The following is a 17,931-nucleotide window of genomic DNA, read 5'->3' as shown; positions in this document are numbered from 1 at the left end:
TGAATGATTATGAAGAATTCATCCGAGGCATTCGTGTTTACCATTTTTGCTCCTTCTCAAGTTTGATGTCACAAAAATGTAAGAGCACAAGAACAGTGAAAGATGTAAAACAAATAGGGAAGGGCATCATTTTCTGCACTTAAGGATCTTAAGTAAAAAATATTCCATTACAAGTAAAAGTTCTGCATGAAGTACAGAAGTACTAGCAGTAAAATGTAGAGAAAAATGGAAGTAAAAGTACAGGTTTTGTCCCTGTGACTGATGTTAATATATGACATTATTAGATTATTAATTGTAAAGCATCAGCTGCTGCTCGGTTTGAACTACTTTATATCCAGTTTTATATAAATAGGTAAAGCAGGTAAATCTGAGGGGTCATCAGATAATTACTGGGAGAACGAGAAGAAAAGAAAGTTCTGATTCACAAATCTGTTTTAAGTTTTTAGACTTTTTCTCTCATCTTCTGATTTTTGCTTGAGATATTGAACCATTGAAATTAATTTTTAGAGGGTAAAACCCCTATTTTGGTGTAGCTGTTTGAATATAGTAGAGGTCTGAAGTGTGACCCTGACTACACACTGACTTTTGTAAGACTTAAGAAGTCCAAAATCTTTGAAACCACTGGTTTACCACAGTGTTGAGTTTTAAAAGCTTGTTATATTAACCATTGTATAAAATCTTCACCTGAAAATGAACTAAAGCTGTCCAATAAATGTAGCAAAGTAGAAGTATAAAGTGGACGAAGATGGAAACACAAAAACAAAGTACATTTACTCAGAGTAAATACTTAATTACCTTCCACCACTGATAGGAACTCAGGTATAATTATGGTCAGAAGAGGCATGGAGTGCGTTCACAGTCTCATCTATTAAAATGAAATCTTCCCCAGCCGGTGCATTAATATGACAGCAAGGGTTAATGTCTTGGTTTTCCATTTTCAGGAATTGCCACTGGTTCGTCTTGAAAATCATAAATATCATTCTGATAATATATGAGAAGGCGAGCAGAAGACAGATGACCAAAAGAAAGAAAGACAGAGAGAGAGGGAGGTTGTGGTCATGAACCAGGGAAGCGTAAGTGACTCCATGTGACACGACGCTGCACTTTATCCACGGCCGACCTGCGGAGACGAGCCCGCCTGCTCGCCAAAGCCTCCATCTGTCTGCGGCCCTGCGAGGAGTATCCGCCACACACCAACCTCATACTCAGTCCCACGCTGGTCTACTTGGTCCACGCCAACGCCAACTCTGCTGGTGGGAGGCGGCTATATTTACAAACAGCTGCCGTGGCACTGTGTACAGCACCGGTACAAGGAGGAGAAATACTGCTCCGTGTAAGCAGATTAAACCATCACACCCTCGATGATTCACAAAATATGGTATAGCTCGCTCACGCGAAGGGACGTACTCAGCCAGATTTACATGATTTTTATTGTAACTCCTTGCTTCTTGATAGAAATTTCTTTGTAAATAGACATTTGTTGCAGGATATTAACAGGCATATAGGGGAGCATCAGTCATACATGGCAAGCTTTTTTAGAAACTAGACAAGAAGCAATGTGGAGCATAGCAGTGTTTTAAACACTGAACAGAATTTGCACAGAAGCCTAGATTGCATGATTTGGTCACAATTAAAATATCTTTTATACAAATCCAATGAATATGTATACACAGAAACAGAGCAAATTAACCTCACAGACAAATCACATTTACTTAATGCTTTTCCATCTTTATATCCTCCTCTTCTTTTGGCAATTTCTCCTTTCTGAATAAAACCTGTCCTCTCATGCGCTTGTCTAGAGCTACAGATTGAAGCTGTTCTTCTCTTCTCCACCTCCACCTCCACTCTTCCTTTCTCATTCATTCTCACTCCTGTTCTGTCCAATTCTCCTCCTCTCACCCTCACAGCACACCAGCCATCCACCTTCCTCACAAGGGGAAGACCAGGAAGCCGGAGAAGGTGGAGTACTTCCAGCCTCCCATCAGGTTGCCTCTCTCCAGTCTGAGGTAGGCCTTGTCCCCCTTCTCCATGATCACCAGGCCGGCATTGGTAGCGGCCTCCCTGGTCACATCCTGGTCCCCAGCGAAGGCCGAGATCATCGGCCAGCCGTTCAACATCAGGCTGACCTAAGAGACGGGGGAACAGCGGGGTTTTAGAGAGAGCATGTCCATCCACTGGGAGTGACCGATTTAACGTGTCGCCGAGCTACCTGAATGGTTTGTCTGTTGTAGGCCTTTACGACATGGAAGTTGAAGCTGTACACGCCTCTCCTTGGTGCCAGGAAGACGCTGCTCTCTTGGTCAAAATGATTCCCCACATTCACCAAAATCTGATCAGAAGGTGAAGGAGAGCGAAAGATGATGTATGGTACATATTCATGAGATTGTAAAGGTGTAACAGTGAAAAGAAAAGCTCTTTGGAGACCAGTGAAGGCCGTTGTCAAAAGAACTCTAAGTAACTACATATTTCTATGGATACTCCAAAGTCACGACTTCTTTTTGTCCATTCAGTTACGTTAGACTTAAAAATTACAAGCCATATTTTTACATTTATATTTCCCCTAGCCCTAAATGTTAAAAAAAAAAAAGCAGCCAGTGCAGCATAATCCAATAGTTTAATGACCAGACGGCGTTTTGAGTTTTAACCGCCTTGTCATTTACCTTCACTGCCAGAACTCGAATCGTCTGTGCGCCTCATCGGCGGAGGACGTCCGTCTACAAAATATTTGGCTTACAGACGCTGTATTTATGGCACCAAAACCTTTTTTTGTTTTTCTGTTAAATATTTAGGGGCAATAGTCTGTAATGGGACTTCTAACTTAAAGGAGCTTTTCACATTATTTTCAACTCAGAAGGTTACTATCAGTTCGCAGTCACGTACTCACATTATCAAAGTAGATGATCATGGTGCGGTTGCTCATGTCCGTGGGCTCGTGGTTGGTCTGGCGGCTGGCGGAGAAGGCCACGCGGCCCGAGCCGGAGCGGACGGACATGCCCAGGGCGTTGCCGGCGGGCTCGGACGAGGGCGTGGAGTCGCACACCACCAAGCACTTCCCCTCAAGGATGATGGGCTCCGTGTCATTCTGGGCCCCGGACCCCAGAGGCCCCCACAGCAGCAGCACACCCAGCAGGATCGGGACGTCGAAGTGGACTGACCCGAGGGGCATGACTGAACCTGGGATGTTGAGTTAAATATCTCTAATTGATGTTGCTATGGAGAAGTTTAAATAAACATGCTACGGTTACAGAAACGGCCCTTTTCTGCAACCTCTGAGTTCAGAGTTTGTTGGACTAGAATAGAAAGAGAGAAACAAACTGTCCTAACTCGAACCTCTAGAGGCAGTTTTGACCGGTGCCATCAGTAATGCAGCAGAACCAGCAGAGGAATGGTTCCTTGGTCAGAGCTGTCAAACACAGTCTCTTTGTTTTGCCTGCAACAAACCCCAAATCCCTTCAGCGTCCTACGTGCTGTGTCAACAGGGTCCAGAATGACAATCACACACACACAAAAAAAAAAATCTCCTGGGTATTTTCAAGTTGATTCTTCAGCAAAAAAAAAGACAAGGAGATGTAGCTGGGGAGAAGAGAGAAGTTGAAGATCCGAGTTCAGGCTTTAGCTGATGGAGAAGAGGATGTAAAATGTTTGAGGAAGAGGTGAAAGGAAAGAATGAAAAAACAGATGAGGTAAGATTCTGGAGAGGTGACAGGAGAAGGATACAAGACCCAGAAGGGAGCGAGAAGGAGAGCGGGAGCGGGGGAACAACTCCACTGAGTGACCATCTGTCTTCTCCACGTACCCCCACCTCTCCCTCCCAACACGCATTCCCTCACTCGCAACACACACTTTCTCTCTCACTTGTGCTTTTTGTTTCACACATACAGTACATAAAAATATCACTTTTTGCTTTACTTGCGTTTATTCCTCTTGCAGGTGTTTTAATAAAGACATTAAATTGGGGATTATTTTTTCCCTTTATGTGATTCATGTGGTTCTTTTTTCCAAATTTAGCAACAACATGAGTGAAAAATGATCCTCCTCAGCTTTGTCACAATTTACTACATCAAAAACAAACACAGCAGCTTCCCTGATTGGACAAACAAAATAATCTACTATTCACTGTAAAACAAGTGCTCTAACATTATTTGACTACTAACAATTACAGGATTAAAAGTTAAAAAAACATAATCACCTGTTTCCATCTGAACAATCTTGTACTCCATATCAAGTGCAAACAGTTTCCTCCCCGGCTGAAATCTGCTCAGAAATCCTGGTTCTCCTGTCACATTATTTCAGAGCGCGTCAGTCGGGCTGATCGTAACCGAGTCAGAGTACGTTGTGATCTCTGTCTCTCTCCCTGTGAGTCTTTTCTTGGTCTCTTTCTCAGTCACCTCCCCTCCTCCCTCCCTCCTCTCTTGTCTGCTTCTTTCTCACCCTGTGTTACAGCCGCCCACTCACCTATACAGTAAAATAAAGAAAAATAACGGAGCACCTTCAAAAAGCTAAGATAGCAAGTGGGTGGCAGTTGGTTTTTTTTTTCAAATTAGAGATTCCCTCATGTGTGTTTTCCAGTTATAAAAGATAAAATGCATATTTTTGCTGTAACTTCATGTGAAATCATTCACAACGTACTTAATGTAACCAGGAAGCTTCTTCTATATGAGACTGTAGCAAATATAAAGCCGGTTTAACAGGTTTTTAGCACAGGTTGCTCTTAAAGATTTTGTTTTTGTGCCTTTTTGAGCACATACATTTATAACCCAGCTTGGTGAAGATACACTTCATGTATTGACAAATGTAGACGTACCTAAATGTAACCCAAGTAGACCGCTGGAGATCCCTGGGAAAAGGTATGACGAGCTAGCGACCAATTGTTCGCGCCATTGAACTTTTACATCCTTCTTTGGATGTTCTTATGTTTTGATGTGAGTTTCTAATCACCATTGACTTATATAATATTGAACAATGTCGCTATCTTGATCCAAAACTGATTTCTATCGTTCAAAAAGAAGAAAAAGGTCCAACGCCCTCTTCTGGCTGGGTTACAAACGGCCAAGTAAACCTGCTCTTGTACCCAGAATTTGTTTTTTCTTTAAGAGTTTATATCTAGTAGTAAACTGAGCTTTTTTTTTTTAGAAGCATCCTGGACAGTAACCCGTCACCTGCGAGTTCATTGGCTTCTTGTTCAGGTGCTGGTAATCGTCCTGTCTGCGTCACCCTGCAGAAGGCTGTTTGTGCTGCTATGTGTGCGTTGTAACCCAGTTCAGTTTTCAAATGTACAAGCATTGTTTTAGGAATTTTACCATCAAAAAGACATCTGAACGAAGGCATTTATCTTTTGCCAGAAGAAGCATTGGACCTTTTCTTCATTATGAACTTTTTTCTGTTACCCAACTAAAGAGCACCTTCATCACACCAGTTTTAACTTGCGAGCCCTCTGGTCTCCTGGTCACAGTTTTAAAAGATGCAGTTTTGGCTATTTGCTGAGAAAGAAGTCGGGCGGAGGGAAGAGAAGAAGCAGAGGAAGTTATGGCAAAAGGTTCCAGCAGGAGTTTGTGTGGTTACAGAGATGGAAAAGGACTCAACACTGTTTTATCTTGACCTGGCTTTATCTAAGTCAAACCAGCACTGTGGCCAACAGAGTTAATATCTGCCCATCCTCTCCATCGCCTCAGATTTTGACCAAAGAGATGCGACTGTTGAGCTCAGCCTTGTAGAGTCCAAAGCCCAAGCACACAGGCTGAGAGAAGGTGGTGGAGAAAGTGTGCAGGTGGATCAGGTTGTTGGAGGGTCCCACCTCAGAGAAGGCGATGGTGCCTCCGCCGTAGTCCACAGCGACGGCCAATCGGTTGCCGGTCATTTGGTACGCGAGGCGGGTCTTCCTGCGGTTGTGCCAGGCTGCGAGCTTTTTGTCGTGTTGCTGCGTCAAGCTCCATGAAACCTGGACATTTAACAAAGAAAACTGTTTACCCCTCAGTTTAAACTACAGATGAAACAATTAGTGATGAGTTGATAAGTAGAAAAGTAATTGTTGGTAACATTTTTTTTTTTTTAAATCATTGCTTCACAAATGTAAAGACCTGCTGCATTTCTTTTTTTTTCTATGACCGTAAACTGGATTCTGTAAAATGTGACGCTGCACTCTGGGAAATTGTGATAGGATTTGAAAAAAAAAAAAAAATCCTATTTTGTGACATTTCACAAATTATCAATCTGTTGACTGATCAAGTAAATAATGACCAGATGAATCCTTGTTGCATTATAACCCAAACCATGTTAACCATGTGTATATTATCGTTGGCTTGACAACCAAGGTCCAGTACTGACTGTGGTTCTCTCCAATGCCAATTAATCCCCGAGGGAAATGGCCAAAATCTTGAGTGGTAGATAAAGACACTTGTACATGTTTTTACAATAACTAGGGTCCTCTCCCCCGCTAAACTGCATGAGTGCCTGTATACACATCAGAAACACACTGTGCCATCCATCAAGTCAATTCTCAAGCTATGGGAAACATTGCAGGATATTTCCATGTTGTTCTACACTACAAATATTGAAGATATTACAAACATGATTTTACCAGTAAATCAGCGCTATATCACTTTTGAATCATTGATGTAGATGGCTGTCGCCCAATAGAATTTGATTGGAAATATTGAGCAGCTTTAGATCACTAGAGGAACACAGCACAAGGGCTCTGTTTTCAAACCTAACTTTAGCTACTCTGACAGATGACTAAATGAGTAAAAGTTCAAAGGAAAATTCAGTTCAACAGCCTTTTCTTTTTCACTAAAGCTGCACCAAACTAATGCAGAGATGGGTTCCTGGGGAAAATGGTCAAAAAAACCTTGACATTCAAATATTACTGGTATCAGAAAGATGCTCCCACTCATTCCATTAGTTTACAAAATCAACATATTAATGTTATATCATTAATTAATTTTTTTTTTTAATCCCTTTAAATGATGCAATCAGCTAAACAGCTTTGTGGTACAAATGTATACCTTGTTGTTACCGAAGGCATTCCCCTCTTTGCCCTTCCGTCCGATGGCTCGATAGCAGACGCTGACGTCCCAGAATCCCTCAGTCTCCAGCTCCCAGTAGTGAGTCCCAGAGGAGAACGCCTGGATCGTGAGGACCTGCGGCCAGTGGTCGAAACGTTCGGGATGAACGGCGCAGGGCAGGCGGCTTTTAACCCGCACGACTGAACGCAGGTCATCGGAGATGTTCAACAGAGGATGGGCTGTGTTTGTGTCCAGAGTTAAAGGACTGGTTACTGTGGAAACAGAAATGAAAACACAGAAACTTTCTTGAGGTACAGTGCAGTTGTGCTCGTTATCTGACTCCTTGTTTACTTTTTATGTACCGAGAAGTAGTTTTAGTCAATGCCCATTTATCAGTTAAACCATCATAAATAAATTCTTAGTTACCATACATAGACTACTTATGGTCCTTTGCCATATGAAACATAAGGATGCCATGAAAACATTTCTTTGATTACATAAAATACCAAAAAGGATGTTGAAAGGATATATTTTAGATATGCAGAAATAGGCTTATGTACTTTGTTGCTCAGAGTTAGATGATAAGATGGATATCACTGATTTGTCCATTACACATTAATCAAGGAGACGATTAACTAATGTTAGCATAAAGGCTGGGATGAACAGCAAGCCAAAAGTAAGCAAAAATTCACAAACTGACATTTCTCACCAATGAACACATCACATCTTGTTTGATTAATTTGAACCAAAAAAAGAAGAAAGTTTTTTTAAGAACAGTTTTGTGCCAACACATCCTCATACAGAACCAATAGAACATTTGCCAAAGCGACATACAGTGTACGACCATTGGAGAGAACCACAGTCAGTACTGGACCTTGGTTGTCAAGCCAACGATAATATACACATGGTTAACATTGTGAAATCATCGCAGTTTGGTTTGCTTTAGGCACCAAAATGTTGCGGTTGGTTTAGGCAAAGATGATGGTTTGGGTTATAATAAGGTTAGGTTATGTTAGGTAGTTACTTTATTAATCTTATAACCTTATTATAACCCAAACCATCATCTTTGCCTAAATAATGTATTTTATTTTAAAGGTTCAGTGTTTAGGGGCATCTATTGGCAGAAATGGAATACAATATTCATAAATATTTTATAATTGTTTTCGTATGTGTATAATAACACTATAAATAGTGTGTAGTAACCTGAAATGAATACTAGTGTGTTTTTGTTACCTTTGAATGAGCCTTAACACTCCTCTTCCACCCGCCATTTCGCATCACTATGTTTTTATGGTAGCCAAGAATGGACAAACAAACCCTGGCTCTAGAGAAGGCCTTTCACATTTATTTGGGAGTTTGGCGACCATCGTATATTCTTTTACACACTTGGTGTGAGGGTGTTTAGTTGGTTGCAATGTGCAACCTCACCACTAGATGCCACTAAATCCTACACACTGCTGCTTTAAAATAAGTTCTCACAGAGGACACGATAAACAGTCCTGGCTGAAAGCCATATATTTGATCCATCTAATTCCCCCTGACATCGTCCTACATGCAGTCTGTCACTCTTCATACAACCTAACTTGACTTTATCCTCCCGTCACAATTATTACAACCACTGGACGGTTTGTTTGTGAGGGACTTAGGCCAGAGATACGCTGGCGCCTCACTTCCTCACTGATTCCAGTCTTTATGCTAAGCTAACCAGCTGCTAGTTTTAGCTACACATTTAATGGACAAATATGAAAGTGGCATCAATCTTCTTATCTAACTTTTGACAAGAAAGCAAGCAATGTATTTCCCTAAAAAATATCGAACTATTCAAACTATTATTTGGACGAGCACGTGTCACCCATTTATTTCTGCCACTCACAGAGCTCCCTCTTCAGTTCACTGAGGCAGCGCAGGGTGCCGGTGATGAACTCTCGATACTTGCTCTCTATGTCCTCCAGGATGTGCTTCCTGTCCAGACTGATTGGGTCAGGGACAAAAATTGGGCCGTGCAGGTCGGCTAATAACCTACAATACAAAGCGCAACACACAGAGCAGGATTATAATCTGTAGGAAATACGTTAACGCTTGGTTACATGAAATAACTGCTTTAATCTAACTGTTTCTATGTTTTTCACACGCTCCCAAACATGCAAAGCTCCACACATGTCACCACCGCTCTGGACTTACTTTGTATCATCCGATTGAAAGGCCTGAGGACAGAAAAATGAAGGACAGCTGAGAAAAACATAAAATGATTCATTCCCAGCAAGAATTACAATTGTCCCTGTGAGTCTGTGTATAAAACAGCAAAATAATCCCTACAAGGTTACTCCATCTGCGACTGATTGTGTATGTCTTACTGTAATAATAATCACGGTGAACTCTCTGGGCTGTGATACATAAAGTCCTTGGACTCTTTTAAAGACTGAAAAGCTTTACCTGATAACAGAGTTCAATAAGGACAGCGATGAGATTTTTATCTGCTGAAAACTACATTGTGTACTAAAGTGAACGGCATATGAATGAATTGTCAGTGTACTTATAGCATCCAACCAAAATGTTCTGTTACAGCAAGTGCCAACACATTACCAGTGATGCACCATTTAAAGATACATGATTTTCACAGGTCTGATCGGCCCATCATCATGCAGCTGCCAACGTTATTGGAAATAGCATTTACGTCACTTAAAATATAACTTTTTTGATTTTACCATGGACCTGAAAGTTGAGCAGCGAGCGCACACCCAATTTTGGGTTACATTTTTGGTGAGGAGAAAGAAGTCGCAGGGAGCCAAATCCGGTGAGTGGGGAGTGACGATTGAGGGTGAACATTTTTTTAGATGTGCTGTAAGTGGGTGCGTTGACATGTTGGAGAACCAAAGTACCATTGCGCCCCATCAGACACCTCAGAATGTCACCGTAGAGCTCGGTGTTGACAGTCTGACTCTGGGGGACGAAGTCCCGGTGCACAATCCCGCATATCTCAAAGAAAGCCCACACGGTTGCGCTACTAACCTGCCACGCCTTCTTCAGTTTTGTACAGTGACGTTCTCACCTTCTTGAAATGTGAATTTATTCTCGCAGGCTTTCTGAAGCATTTTAAGGCTCTCTGTTGTAGATTTCCCAAGTTCGATGCAAAGTTTGATTTGAGGTCTCTGCTCAAGACCATAGCAAAATGCGCACATACCAGTGGTGACTACAACTCATGTGTAACACAGGCGGTGATGCTGAGCAAGAGACGTAACTTGGAATACTTTCACTCCATGTGCATTAGTGTGCACAGGAGCAGTCTCAGAGCTTTTTGATCACACCTCGTACACAGAGTAGTGGCAGAAAAATGATGACAAGAAACGAGGGCGCGAGAGATGTAACGAAGGCGGATTAGATCTGAGCACGTTACATTTCATTACATTTAACTTCTGAACAGCAGTGGTGTCCTTAGACAAATTAAAATTTTGACCCTGCGATGTATATGAAAAGTTAAGAGATCCCCAAAGTTATTACAGTATTTTTCATCCTGAGGGGGTCATGAATATCTGTACCACAGTTTATGGCAGTCCATTAAACATAATGAGACATTTCAGTTGGAACCACAACTTTAAACTTCATTGTGGTAAAAGAAGAAAAATCAGGGGATCGCCAAAATCATTAAGTACATCCACCGAAGGCCATCAATGTCTGCATGTCAAATTTAGTTCCAATACATTCAGAAGATGTTGAGATACATCTCAAGATATATTTGACAACTTTGACCTGCTGATGGCACCAAGGAAAAAGTAAGAGGATCCCTGTACAACCTCATCTGTACAACATGGTAATCTTTTCATCATATATTAATCAGGACTACCACGATTCGATTTGTATACATTTCAATGACCCAGTCCTCGACAAATGTAGCACTGGTAATGTACAGCAGAGTGCGTGTCCGGCACCAGGTCTTACCCAGATGAGCAGGAAGGGGTCTGTCTCTGACAGCAGTGTGGCCAGGTAGTGCTGGATGTTCAGCGTCTGGTTCATGTCACCCTTCACTTTTAAGCAGTCCTCATGGACACGCTCTGTGACCTGCTGCCTCTCCTTCCTGGTGATCTCCCGCAGGGCCATATCCAGCTTCTTCACCTGGACCTGCAGGTCAGAGCTCAGGTGCTCCACCTGGGCGTCATCCTGCTTCAGAGAGTCCTGGAAGCGGTAAGGAGAGATTGGTGGATGGCTGACAGATCAATGATCGAGATATAATCAAAGGATGCGATCCATTTTAATACATTTATAGTTGGAAAAATGCAAATCTGCAGATTATAGATGATGATGATTTATATTTTGGATCTCTTGTGGTCTGATGATGTAAAGGTAAGAATAATTTCAACTGAGAGTCATTATGTTGGGTTTTCTTGGTGCATATGAGATATTTCTACTCACAGCCATGGCAGAATCCATGTTCTCGTACTCTTTGAGAATTCGCTCTCCATCTTTCAGTTTTTCCTTTGCTTTTATGAACAGTGTCTGGAGAATGACCTGTGACATCAGACATTGAGTATTTCAAAAACCACGTACCGACATGGAAACATGAAAACACACTTTGACTGTACATCCATCCCACTGACCTTCAGGTCCTCCTCCACCTGCTTCAGCGCCTTCACTTTGTGCTTCTCGTGGCCTCCCTCCAGCAGACAGTCACAACACACGTACATCCTCTCGTCAGCACAGTAGTAGCGGAATATCTCCATGTGCGTCAAGCACCTTCGCTGTGACAGGTCCCCCAGTGGATCCACCAGCAGGTGGGTGCTAAACGCCGGCCTCTCCAGATGGGGCTGGAGGTGTTCGCTGCACAACGACACCTCACACCTCAGGCAGGTCTTCACAGCCAACGCTGGCAGCCCGTTCTCCCGCACGGGAGGGCAGCAGTCGCACAGCACTTCGCCGTGCTCCTCGTGACACTGGGGGCAGGTGAAGTGACCGTTTGCTTTGCCCTGGCTGCACAAGGCCTCTCGGATGCAGGCGGGACAGAAGCTGTGACCGCAGGGCAGCGGGTGGGCCTGACTGAAGCTGTCTCGGCACACAGAGCAGGTCAGCTCCTCCTCCAGGGATCCCATAGTGAGCGGATAAGTGGTCCCTAATGATGTATGTGTGTGTGTGTGTGTGTGTTTGTGTCACACAAGGCTACAATATAATTTGCACAACAGAGAAAAAACAAAAACATACTGATTAAATTTCACACAAAACCTCAAGTCATTCTTGTTGTGGATCTGTGCAGCACCAAATCAAAGGAGATGTTTGCAACAGTTGCAAGTTTATGTTACATGTATAAGCTACTAAGGACACAGCCAGCAAACAGCTGGTGACAAGTGGGAAGTCCTGGTTTCACTCAGACCAGTAATCCTGTCTACAGACAGCTCTTTTGCCTTCAGTGCTCTATGAATAGAGTACTTAACAATGTAACCACTTTTACTGGAAAACCAGAAGGTGGTTGGACAAAAATAACAGAAACACCAGATAATCTGATGTTGAGCAATACATCAACATTACAAAAAAATGAGGCCGAGTTAAATCAAATCCCCCTGGACATGTAAAATGACCATTATAGCTCCTGGAAGGTTCACAAGCTCGTTAAATTTAACCATGCAATTGACCAAATAAACAAAAACACAGTAAGAGTAAAGCAAGCTATGATTCTTTTTTTTTTTCAGTCAAAGGGTAAAGGGTAAACGGAGTAAAACACCGACCCCAGATAAGCATTAACTGGGCTCAGATCCAAGCTGTTGCAGAGGAGAGATCATGAGCTCATCCTTGACAGCTCGTTAGCCTGATCCCATCTAGATGTTTTTTGCTTTAATGCTTATTTTAATTATCAACTCCTACATTCAAGTCTTAACTACAGTTTTACGAGTTTTCGTGGTGGTGGTGGGGGGGGTAATTGAAAGAAGAGAAGTGCACTTCTTTACCTGCTGGTGTCCTGGTGCTTGTGGACCGCAGCCATCGGTGAGGGCGTGTGTTGCTTGTGCTTGACTGGAGTTTAATCCCGACAGATTCGCTGCACTCGTAGAGATCACCTGACCCTGAGGTGGGCGGGGCGCACGGAGAACAACATTAGATCGCTTTGAACTCAATAAAGATGTGTCTGTCGTCAGATGGCCTGTCTCGAGAACTCCTGGTAATTACTGTTCATCCACTATTTAATACATTAGCTAATTGTGGGAAGGTATTTCTCTCTGGTTAATCTCATTAAAATATACAGCAGTTGCTCCACAACCCCATTTCCCAAAAAGTTGGGACAATGTGTAAAATTGCACTGCATTAAAAACAGACAATTCTGTAGTGGAAATCACTGCATAGGCTCAGAGACATCTTCCTCCTTCTCTGGGCCCAAGCTCATTTAAGATGGACTGAGGCAAAATGGAAAACTGTCCTGTGGTCTGACAAAATGCAATTTTAAGTTATTTTTGTAAATCATGATGGACACTGCATTTGCCGGGCTAAAGAGAGAGGGACATCCAGCTTGATATCAGCGCACAGTTAAAAAGTTAGCATCTGTGGCGGTATGAAGGTGTACTAGTGCACATGGTATGGGTAGCTTGAACATCGAGGAAGGCACCATTAATGCTGAATAAAATGTAAAGGTTTTGGAGCAGCATATGTTGCCATCCAGACAACTTTTTCAGGGAAGACCTTTTTTATTTCAGCAAGACATTTTGCACATATTACAACAGCATGGCTAAAAGAGTCGGGGGGGCTAAACTGGCCTGCAGTCCAGACCTGTCATCCATTTAAAAAATTTGGCACATCATGAAATGAAAAATAAAACCCTGAACTGTTGAGAAGCTGACATCATATATTGGGCAACATCTGGGAACGGCAGAGACCACTTATTGGAGGTTTCAGAGTATTGCTGGAAGAAAATGTGATGCAACACAGTGGTAAACATGCCCCTATCCTAACTTTTTTTTTAAACATGCTGCTGGCATCAAATTCAAAATGAGCATATATTTTGAATGGCATTTTTCCATTGCACTTAAATACATCATGAATCTGGCAGCATAAATAATGAAATGCTACAGGTGGAGAAAGCAACAAGTTGTACACTTAACAAGGAAACCAAGGTATCTACCACATTTAGAGATATTGGAAGTAGGGATGCAATGATTATTTCCTTCATCGATTAATTTGTGGATTATATTCTTAGTTTTAGTTTTAGTTGTTTGGGCTTTAAAATGTCAGAAAATGCTCAAATAAAAAATGTCATCCAGGATGGAAATGTCTTATGTAGTCCTGACCAACAGTCCATAAGCAAAATATATTCAGTGTCTTATCCAGGAGGACTAAAGGATGCAGAAAATATTCACATTTAAGAAGCTGGAATCAAAGAATTTGTATTTCATTGAAATGGAATTGATTATAAAAAAATAGATGGCATTTTATTTTCTGTCGATAAACTGATTGATTGATTGTTTAAATCGTTGCAGCTGTAACTGGCAGAACCTTTGTGTTTTGACAGACATGCTGCAATGTATTATTTGGTCTCATACACAGGGGGATGCTTCTGGTCCAGGTGTACAGGCCAGTTTTGTTGATTTCTGTTGACTGTGTGCTCAACATGAGGGAGAGGACCTTGGGTAAGATATCAACAAGTACAGGTGCACAAAGCCTCGAGGTTAAACAGCTAGTAAAACAAGCAAGGCTGAAACACAGAGCCTTTGTCAAGGTAACATTTCTGCTGTGCTGTTTTTTGTTGTTGCTGTTGGCTTCTCCCAAGAGAGAAAATAAAAGTGAGTAATCTGAGGAGGAGAGAGGTAACTTCACAGTTATGTGAGAAACTGCATGTTTTTATCTGTTGACAGTAAATAGAGTACATCTTTTGCTTCCACTGATCAATGTGGAGGAATTTGTGGTGCTGCATTACTCTAATATGCTGCTTAGTGAATTTAATGTTTTCTCCACCTTATTGACGTTAATCTTGGATCAATTAGTAATATTTATTCTTCAATTCCATTTCAAAGGTGACTTTGTGTTTCTGTTCCCGACTGTGATTCAACATTTCATCTTCATTTGTGGAGATCAAAGTTATTCACTTGTGATTTTACAAAGATTTGACATTTTTTTCAGAAAGATTTGTTCACTGAAACGAAGCACCAAAACAGGTGCACATGGCAAAACGGATTATATTCCACTTGCTGTCCCTTTTTAAAAATCCTCCCAAATTCTGTTTGTAATTGTTAACAGAAAAGTGGGAAAAAAAACCTTTCTAAGTATTCCAAGTTACATCACGATTTGGTGACTACTGGACTTGAGTTGTTCAGAGTGGCATTCACACTTCTAGAGGGGCAGATGGTTTCTGTCCAAGACCAAAGAAGGTCCATCAGATCAGGAGCAACCAGGTGGGTTTTCTTTGACATTCACTGGGTTGTGCACCATGAATTTGTCCTCCAGGGTCAGACTGTCAACACCCAGCTCTACTGTGATGCATTGAGGCGTCTGAGGGAAAATGTGTGAAATGGTGTATGTCATGATTTCTGCAGAGAGGTATTACGTGGTTGACCAAGGTGGTACCACAAAAAAAAAAAAAAAACGCAAAGTTATCCATCCTCATCCCACATCGCATTCTGATATTTTCACTGGCCTATTGGACACTTGCTTAGGTTTTCTTCATCCAAATTCTTGTGGTTACTCCATCCCAAGAGTAGGGCCATTAAAGATTAAATGAAAAACAGGAAGGAGATTTTTTTGGGGGGGGGTTCTGAGTATGGTGTTGAGGACGCACACCGTCTCGTTCTTCCCCTTCAGTCTGAGGAACCTTTTTCCTCTCTAAAAGGTGACAATTCCTCAAGTGCAGAGGACTCTGTAAGAGATTTGTGTGGTGTTTCAATCTACTGATAGGCTCTTTAATCTATATTTTCATTTGGAGGGACACAGCGGAAGCTTTTCCTTGCTTAAAAATAACCCTCTAATGAAGCTCAAAGAGTTTCAGGACGCGCTAACAGAAACTTCCCAGGCAGAGACGGCTTTATAATTAATTGAATAAGTACTTTAACGGGGACGGCAACTGAAAGGGAGTCCTTCATCATGCCACTTGTTTTGTAGCTTCCAGTGCCTCATCTGTTTCTCACATGTTAGGCTTAATTGCTTTGAATTTCTAAATTACATCACAAACCGTAGGTGTCAATTCTTCTGTTGTGATCTCACTAATTAGGAAAAATGAAGTCAGGTGAAGAATGCTCCAGAGAGAGCTGACATTAGCTAAAATCTGGAACAGGTTTTCTAGTCAGAAGACCTTCAACCATGAATACTCTTACTCAGCTAACTCAGTAAGCATTCGTAGTGGCATAAGTCTGGTCAAACTCAAGCAACAAAAAATGCAGAGATCAGAGCAGTGGTTCTTAATGTCAGATGGTCGCCCACATCTGAGTCCGGTTCTGTCCGAGACTATCAATCGGTGCTGGCTTTGCTTTACAAGACCTTTATCTAGAATATTAGACCTTTTGTAGTCAGTATTAGGAGGAGGGCATTTGTCTGTACAGAACAAGAACAAACTAAACAGGGTTGTTAAGAAAACTGGGGATCCAATGTGCAGGACCACTTACATGAGAGACCAGTACACATAGACTTGAGCTCTTAAGATCACAGCAGACCCACTGAACTCTCTATGGTCCAAATACACACTCCTATCTTCAGGGCGAAGGTACAGCATGCCCACAATTACTTGTTCGTTTCATGCAGCTGCTTATCGGATGGTTGGAATTGGCACTCTCTTGCACTTTATGTACTTTATCAGTTTACCAAATGCTGTTTTTATTATGCTGTTTTATGATGCTTTTTATCTTATGGTATTACATTTTTGTCAGATTATGTGCTGTCATGGGGTTGTTGTTGTTATTGTTGATGCTCTTGTGCAAAACAAATTCCAAAACAAAGGTTTTCATTCATTCCTGTTGTAAGGGAGTTTTTCCTTCTCACTGTTGCTCATGTGGGAATTGTTGAAATGTTGGCTTCTTGTCTGTACTATAGGTCGTGACCTTATAATGTAAAGTGCCCTGACATGATTTATGGTGTGATTTAATAATATATAAATAAAAACCTGAAATTGAATTACAGCTGGTCGAGTTTCCCAGGGACACTAACACCGTAAGGGCCAACCCTAATGCATGGCAGCTGACTCGTAAAGTAAAGTAAAGCAGATGTCTATAAGCATAAATTAATATTTTTGAACATTATCTGTCAATTGTGACAAAAATGTCTTTGCTTATTATTTGTTATTTTTTTCCTGATTTTGTCCTGGTTTTTTTCTGCATTTTTTCCTGTCATTTACTGATTATTTTCAAACACATGCACAACGTGCCCTGCTGGTTAATATTATCAACACAGTTATCGTGTAAAATTAGTAAATATGTGGCATTAAAGCTCATTGACATACCACTGACTTTTGTCTTTGAGAGACACCTAGTGGCTTTATTGTGGTAGGATGTAAACTACTGCACCTGTCAGCCACAGCCTATCAGGAGACATTAATATCAACAATCAATGCCATGGTAATAAAAAAAAAAAAATGGTATCAAGTTGGGAAATTGCCAAACCAAGTAGATTCAATAAGCACACGGTCAGTTCAGCCACATTTGAGAGGTGTACTGAACACAAAATAACAACATAGAAGTTTTTCCACGACTAAGGAGAATTCATGAATAATATGTGCTTTAAGGGTCTTTGAAGAAAGATAGATTAGGCTGTAACCATTCAGAGAGGAACCTAAATCCATTAGATGTTTTTGATAATAAACTCCACATGTTAAGAGGAATTCTAGTTTCCTTTAATTCTGTATATTTGATATTATCTCCAAATGACCAAGTTATGATGCACTAGGCCTTAATCCTGCTCACTGTTGTTTATTTAATCATTCATAAAAACTTAAATCCAGTGCATTGTGGGTCAGAGTGTATAGGAGCCATTGCATACG

The 17,931-nt window shown here is 41.5% G+C and overlaps 2 protein-coding genes across 3 annotated transcripts; both read right to left on the bottom strand.

Annotated features, from left to right (window-relative positions):
- Positions 1-1,611: 1,611 nt before the first annotated feature.
- Positions 1,612-4,356, bottom strand: cbln12 (cerebellin 12). 2 transcript variants are annotated; one of them, XM_069711424.1, is made up of 4 exons: positions 4,190-4,356; positions 2,885-3,174; positions 2,210-2,329; positions 1,612-2,126 (listed from the first exon to the last, which is right to left on the bottom strand). In XM_069711424.1, the coding sequence occupies exons 1-4, from the start codon at positions 4,218-4,220 to the stop codon at positions 1,929-1,931; spliced, it is 639 nt and encodes a 212-aa protein (XP_069567525.1). In that variant the 5' UTR covers positions 4,221-4,356; the 3' UTR covers positions 1,612-1,928. The 2 variants fall into 2 exon arrangements, with proteins under 2 accessions (XP_069567525.1, XP_069567526.1); XM_069711425.1 differs by having other exon boundaries at positions 2,885-3,616; positions 4,190-4,355.
- Positions 4,357-4,414: 58 nt separating this feature from the next.
- On the bottom strand, positions 4,415-12,107 carry trim110 (tripartite motif containing 110). Its single transcript, XM_069711421.1, has 8 exons — positions 11,594-12,107; positions 11,409-11,504; positions 10,938-11,171; positions 9,183-9,205; positions 8,875-9,020; positions 7,002-7,273; positions 5,795-5,938; positions 4,415-4,455 (listed from the first exon to the last, which is right to left on the bottom strand). The coding sequence occupies exons 1-8, from the start codon at positions 12,080-12,082 to the stop codon at positions 4,438-4,440; spliced, it is 1,422 nt and encodes a 473-aa protein (XP_069567522.1). The 5' UTR covers positions 12,083-12,107; the 3' UTR covers positions 4,415-4,437.
- Between the last annotated feature and the right edge of the window lie 5,824 nt (positions 12,108-17,931).

Source organism: Brachyistius frenatus, unplaced genomic scaffold, assembly GCF_029030835.1.
Source record: "Brachyistius frenatus isolate BFR_SWC_R1_liver_20210118 unplaced genomic scaffold, ASM2903083v1 Contig_99, whole genome shotgun sequence".
Classification (NCBI taxonomy): domain Eukaryota; kingdom Metazoa; phylum Chordata; class Actinopteri; family Embiotocidae; genus Brachyistius; species Brachyistius frenatus.
The sequence above is the reverse complement of the archived record's forward strand: the minus strand, read 5'-3'. Positions and strand labels throughout refer to the sequence as shown.